We start from the raw sequence: 7,011 nt of genomic DNA, 5'->3' as shown, positions 1-7,011 counted from the left end.
AGTGATGCCCCCTGTCATGCTCCTGCATGTACAAAGGTGCCTTCGGGGAGGAGGCCCCTGCCAGGCTGATGGATAGGCCAAGATCTGTCCTCGCATCCCATTGGTTTCAACCTCAAGAGAATGGGGATGGCAGTGAAGGAACCAGAGGGGAAAGGGTTAATTGAAGATAAAAGGCTCGAGTGGCATGGTGGCCTCATCTCGGTGGGTACCTGGGTGCCCCTCCCCAGGGCCCTTGTCCTCACTGATCCCCCCCTTGCTTTGCCACTGCAGAGATGGAGAATTTCCAGTACAGCATCCAGCTGAATGACAGGGACTGGGCAGAGTTTTACTCAGCTTCTGAAGAATGCAACTTAATCCCGGCTGCCCTGGCCACGGCGGACGAGCCGGGCTTCAGTGACCTTGAGCAAGGGGACGGCGAGGCCGGCAGCCCCCGCCCAGCCAGGCTGATCACAGAGAGGGCAGGCAGCACGCCAGCTCCTGGCCCAGGACACCTCCCTCCACATTGGGTCCCCGGAGAGACCTCCCCGCCCCGGCCTATGCCTGGGCACCTGGCCCCGGATGAGGGTCTGTCGGGCAGCGAGGACCAAATGGATCTGGGCTCAGGCAGCAGGTTTCTGCATGAGAGCGACACGCCCGGATCCCCCCAGCAGACTCCGCTGATGCCCAGCGCCCAGGACAGGCAGCTGCCTTGTTTCTCAGGGGCCAGCTCTGCCAACCCAGCTAGCCATGCCACGGAGAAGCCTCTCCAGGCCCAGGACAGTCCCCGCAAGGAAGTGGGCCAGGCCACAGAACATGCAGTGGCCTCCCCATTTGCCGTACAGGGAGGAGCAGGTCTGGCCGTAGTACCCCATGGTTACCTGCCAGAAGGAGCTCCACAGAAAGGGGAATTACCGGGGGAGCATCTACAAGGCAGTCCAGAGAAGACAGAGTCTGAAAGGCCAGTTCATGCAGCGGATGTGAGCTCCCCAGCGCTGGCTGCTTCAGGGGGGATGGAGAGGCCAGTGGAGGAAAAGGCAAACTGGTCTCTCTGCTTAGAGCCTGGGCTGCCAGACCCAAACAGTGACATTTCCCAGAATCCATCTGCAGAGCCCCTGCAGCCAGCGTGTTGCAGAATACCAGGGGAGAGCCGGCCTGCTGGGAAGAATCCAGGGGAGCGTTTGGGTCTAGGTCCAGCCTTGACTGCTCCGGGCTCCCCTGACGACTCTCCGGATGTCATGCAGCCCAGAGGGCCTGTACACCGGGGAGAGAGCCATGAGCACCAGGGAACGCCCACAGCCGCGGGGACACCGTCGCACGGGGCTGTGGCTCTGGAATGCTCGACTCCAGCGATGGGGTTTTTAACCCCCTCTGCTCTACTGCGAGAGAGCAAAGGGGAGGGAAGAGTGGCCAACCCAGCTCTTGGGGGGCCGGAGGGTGAGGATGAAGCTCATGCCACCTGCAGCATGCTGGGGGATGAGGGGCGAGGGTTGGCACTAGGGGGTCAGGCCGTCAGCGCTCCCAGGAGCAAGGGGGTGAAAGGCCCTGCAGTGCAGCCCTTCCCAGGGGAAGTGAAGACCAGTCGTGCAAGGCCAAAGCAAGCAACTGATTTAGGGACCCATGAGAACATGTCGTTGAATCAGAGCAGCAAACCCACTCTGTCACAGAGAGAGGAGTGCGAAAGCACCACTGGGAAACCCCTGCATTTTGGAAGCACGGTGGCATTTGGAGGGGATGCTGAAGATGGAGCCCAAGGAAGGCAGAGATCTGGGCTCCTAGGAGGGATGTTTCATCATCATTCAGCAGCTGAGGACACTCAGGAGGGGGCCGGAACCACCCTGACCTCGCTGGAGATGGATGACTGTTTTTTCTGTGACGCCCAAGAGCAGGAGGGGGAGATGAAAACCCTGGGTGGGGTGGAGAAAACACCCATGTCTCCCTGCGAGAAGGAGCAGGAGGTGCCTGAAATGTACGGGCCTGAGATGTACGAATATTTCTTTAACGAACCTGAAGGAAGTGGGGGAGGAAGCCACAAAGACACCTTTGTGGAGCCAGACAGGATCAGCAGCTTGGAGCAAACTTCATCACCGGGCGAAAGCCAGGAGGACCTGGGGTCAAGCCCAGCCGGAGAGCCCGGCGGTGTTATCTCCATCCCCGAGGTTTATGAACATTTCTTTACGGATGGAGTAAGAGGCAGAAAGAGCTGGAGGGCGATCTTCCTGAGCATGCCTGCCTTGGAGGCAAGAAAAGCCATGGTGGCTTTGAAATCCCTCCTGCAAAAGCCAATGCACCTGGTCAGACACAATCCCCACAACCGCGGGGTCCCGGTACCACGAGGTTCCATAAAGAGGCTCCCCCTTCTCCAGCTGACACCTCATGGGAGAATCCAGCTGAAGCCAGAGGATTTAGGAATGGCCCCTGCACGAGCAGGTAAACGTTTGTTCCTGGCCCTGGCTGGTCCCTTCTCACTGCCCCAGTGTTTAAAAACGTGGTGCTCCCTTTTAGAAACAGGCTCGCTGATTACATAGGAAACTGAAGCCATAGTGTCCTCAGGGCTACAGCCCAGAACCACTGCTGGATTCCCCAGGCCCTGAACTACCCAGTGCCTCTGCCCCAAACCCCGTCTGCAGCCTCTACGCTGCTCTGGGGCTACAGCCCAGACCCAGCGCTGGGTTTTCTGTTTGCCTGTAGCTCCCAACACGGCACTGAATTCCCCAATGCTCCAAGCTACACTAGTTTCTCCAGTGCCCAGAACCAGCCCTCCACACCCTGGCACCAACACACTGAAGTTCCTGATGCTGCTGCCCAGAGATAGTGCCACTGTCCCTCTTGTTCTTTGTTCTGTGAATCATGCTAATCGCACGGTTCCATCCCCTTCATTAGCCTGTGGTCCCATTGTCAAACGTGCTGGCGGATACGCCTGCAACCCAGGAATCCCTCGGCATGGTTAAGCCATAGCTTGGTCATGCATAGTGAGACCCAAGTCATGCATTAACCATGTTCCCTCACTGCCCAATCAGCCTTGGACTTTGGCAGGGCTGTTTGAGAGCTGATCCCAAACTGCTAGAGGACGTTGCCCGTTCTCCCACCGCTAGCGCATTCCTCTGCTGAGCAATAGCAGTTGTTAGCATCTTGCAAGTCAGCTTTCCAGAGGAGGAGAACTCAGTGACATGGAGTCTGGGGATATGCTGTGTGTAACTTGCTTTTTTAATGCACATCCACCAGTCCTGGAGCAGAGGTGGTCACAAACAGTATGCAGGCAATCCCGTCAGCCCACCACCAGTGCCCAGCTCCCTGGGGGCAACCATCCCTCCAGAACTGACTCTAGTCAGAGCCCAGAGCAGAGAGAAAAGCAAACTCTCCTGGCTCCCTGTACACAAAACTGTGTGCAACCCGAACTAACACCACCACAAGCATTTTTTCCAAGACTAAAAACTTGCTCGCACACTAAGAACATGAAGGAAGACTATGTGTAAAGACTGGTGACAACTGATCTGTCCTTCTCCACACTAGTCAGGGAAACCAAGCTAGAACTCTGCTAGCAACAAGTGTGTTTCAACCCAACTGTGGACAGGGCCCAACAGAGTGCAGAATCTGCCTTTGCTGCGTGCCAATACGCGACGGTAAATTGGGGAAGCTTGAGGCTGGATTTCTGTTTGAGGGGTCAATGGTCAGGAAAGCTGTCTATACCAAGATAGCGTGATGATTGTGCCTGTCACAGCCCAGGCACACCGGCTCGGCAATGTTGGCAGGAGAGAAAGGCAAACTGGGACCTTCCCACACTTAGCCGTGCAGAAACAGACGAGGAGAACATTAGACCCAGGGCTAATTTAATAAGCACCCGCTGGAGCCGCTAAAGGTTACTCAGGCGTTGCTTATGACTGTGAGTAGGCGAGAGAGGCTTTAGAGAGAGGCTGGGAATTGGAGGAGAGGAAATCTGACCCATTAGGACAGCCACCGTATTTATTTAAAAGTTTACACTGTGCTTAAAGCCATGGTGCCTCCCCGTTAATATTAAAAACAAACAAATACGTCTTGAGCCCTCCCCATGGGTGACTCAGCAAAGCTCTGCTCTTTATCTGCCCGGAGAAAAGACCCTTTGCCTTGGTGGTAACTAATTAATAAAACTGGCTTTAATTAAAAACCTGATCAAACAAGCAAACAAACCAACCCTCTTGCAACATGCCTCGAAGGTTGCTAACATGGGGAAGCCAACAGAGTAAGAGATCCCAAGTGGTGTCTGCCATAAGCCCTGGAGAGCAGCCCCGAGACTCCGAATGGCCATGATGGAGTGCAGGGGGAGCGGAGGCTTCTCATAGAACTAATAATCATGCTTAGTTCTCTTCCATGTTGCTTTTCATCCATGGATCTCAAAGCACTTTACAAGGATGGGTACTTCTCATTAACCCCATTGTACAGATCGGGAAACCACCGCATTGTGGGTCACCCAGCACAGCCAGGTCTCCCCTGACTCCCCACACAGGTGGTACTGCTGGACCACCCTCTTCCCAAGAGGAAAGCTTGCCTGGTGGTTAGGGTACTAGCGTGCAACTCAGGAGACCTGGGTTCAGTCCCCTGCTCTGCCACAGACTTCTTGTGTGACCTTGGGCAAGTCACTTAAGGTATGTCTACACTGCATTGTCAACCCAGGGCCTTGGGACCCAGACTCAGTGTTTCTAAGCCAACACTGCAGTGTAAAATTGCATTTGCACTTGCTGGAGCCAGGTCTCACAGTGACACTAACGCATCCATATCACACTACACAGACCTTCTGACTCAGGTGTGTACCCTGAGCTGTGTTCACCCTGCAACACAACAGGCCTGAGTCACAGCGGGACTCAGGCTCTGCCCCCCGCCCCCAAAAGCAGCATCCTGTGCACTCCCTGAACCAAGTCAGACTGATGTGTGTGGAGAGAAGGGGGCCATGAGTTCCCACTGGCATCAGAGCCTGGGCTTAGTGTGTGGTGTAGACATACACTTAGTCTCCCTGTGCCTTAGTTCCCCAGCTGTAAAATGGGTATAATGACACTTCCTAAACTCAGAGGGGTGTTGTGAGGATAAATCCATTAAAGACTTTGAGATGCTCATATCCCCCGGTAAATGGAGCTAGATAACTTAGCTAGATAGGCCTGCTAGGTTCCCAGTTAGCACAGTGGCACGTCACTTCTCTACACAAATTAAAAGCTACTTTCAAACTCTTAAGCTTCTGCTTGGCCACAAAGTCTGAAAACCGGGTGAACTATTTAAAACTGGGTAGAATGAAAAGATTAGGGGGCCGTGTCTTCCAGAAATGGACCCATGTTCTCAAAAAATTATAAGAAGAAGGGGATTGTGGCCGACCCCATAGGGAGAGGAATGCTGTACAACATTGCAAAAAGATTCTCTCTCTCTTCCTTTTGAAAAACTTAGCAGGGGCTTGGTGAAAAAGACAATGACTGTAAGGCTTAAATACACCAGAAAGACTTACGGCTGAAATGACCAATGTAACAGGAGTATTATTAGTACCGTTTGACCCTTAGCTTCAGGTTGTTCTTCCCGCAGAAAGGCCCCACCTTCCCCTAGCTCTCACGCAGGAGGACATGTGCCTCGTCTTTGTTGCCTTTGCCTCCTGGGCCGTGAAGACATCCGATCTGCAGGCTCCGGATGCATGGAAGACTGGTATGTAGGATGACCGTGCGGGAGAGGAGAAGCGCTTTCCATAAAGGGGAGGGGGAGATGCATGGGGGATTTGCAGGGGGTGGGGGGGGATTTAACTTTAGATAATGTCAGACGGTTAACCGACAGGTTACATCCTCACGCTAGGCAGAGCGGACAGGTTGGAGCAGAATCTCTCTCCACTGTAGAAGGGCCTTTTCCTGCTTTCTGAAATGTTCTGTCCGTCCCCAACTGCTTCTAGCGTTCTCTCTCACCCAGGAAGGGCCTGATTCCTATCTCTCACTGCTTTTACTCCAGCGTAGCTGCTGCTGACTTTAATTATAGTTTGAAGCAGGAGGAGAATTCCTTTAGTTCTGATTAATCCTGTCCTGTATCCGGACAATGATAATATCACCACATCCTATCATGTCTTATTGCTTAATCTCTTCAGTGTTCCCTAAGGTGCCAAAGCATGCATGGGGAAACATCTGCCTCCCAAGCTAGCCTGGGCATGCCGAGCTCCCAGGGAAATCTGGCGTTGGAAGGGATGGACGCTGCTATGGTCTGCTGGCACAGAGAGGTGGAACTGGACACAAGACCCCAAAGGGTTAATTAGCTGGGAACATTTCCGCCAGGTGGTTAGAGCAGAGGGTGAGAAATCAGGAGTCCTGGGGTTCCATGCCAACCTCTGCCATTAACTCACTAGGGTTGAAATTCACCCCGTGCAGTGGGGCCAACATAACACCTGTGTCCATTGGGTGAGTCACCGCGCTGTTCTGTTCCTCAGTTTCTCCATCTGGGAAGTGGGTGTGATGATATTATCTACGTTAAAGGGGGTTTGTGAGGCTAAATTCATTCATTTTTGCAATGGGCTGTGCAATCCGGAGATGAAAAGTGCCATACTTGTGCAGAGAAATTGTTCATTAGCTGTGACAAGGAGAGACACCAGCATGAACAACCCATGGTTGCTCTGCAGCAAAAAGGCAATCATATGCAGAGACTCGTGTTCTGAAACTCTGCTCCAGAAAACTGTTTGCTCAGACTAGACCTGAAACCAGGGCTTTGGAATAATCCTACGGCTTCATTTTGGAAATGTGTTGGGGTCTTTTCCAGTGTTACTGGCAAACGTCGGCACCCTCTCTGCCATCCGGTACTTCAGACGGCAGGCCATAGAAGGACGACATGGAACCTAGACACTCCCACATGGCCCAGCCAGAGACACGTCCCGTGGGCCTGCGAGGAAGAGTCCAGGAGACAACACTCACTGCACCTTGCCCTTTGGCAATAAAATGACTGTTTGCCAATGGGTCCAGTGGAGACATGGTTCTGGAATCCAGGCTGCAGAGTCCTGGCAAGGAGCAGGGTGCGAGAAAGCAGCACCTTTGCAATGAAATCTGACAT

The 7,011-nt window shown here is 53.6% G+C and overlaps 1 protein-coding gene across 1 annotated transcript; it reads left to right on the top strand.

Moving 5' to 3' along the window:
• The first annotated feature begins 272 nt into the window (after positions 1-272).
• PERM1 (PPARGC1 and ESRR induced regulator, muscle 1) lies at positions 273-6,803 on the top strand. Its single transcript, XM_077837383.1, has 3 exons — positions 273-2,406; positions 5,518-5,634; positions 6,724-6,803. Exons 1-3 carry the CDS (start codon positions 273-275, stop codon positions 6,801-6,803), a joined length of 2,331 nt encoding a protein of 776 aa, XP_077693509.1.
• The last annotated feature ends 208 nt before the right edge of the window (positions 6,804-7,011 follow it).

This window comes from Eretmochelys imbricata, chromosome 18, assembly GCF_965152235.1.
Source record: "Eretmochelys imbricata isolate rEreImb1 chromosome 18, rEreImb1.hap1, whole genome shotgun sequence".
Classification (NCBI taxonomy): domain Eukaryota; kingdom Metazoa; phylum Chordata; order Testudines; family Cheloniidae; genus Eretmochelys; species Eretmochelys imbricata.
Note: the sequence above shows the minus strand (reverse complement) of the source record. Positions and strands in the feature narration are given on the sequence as shown.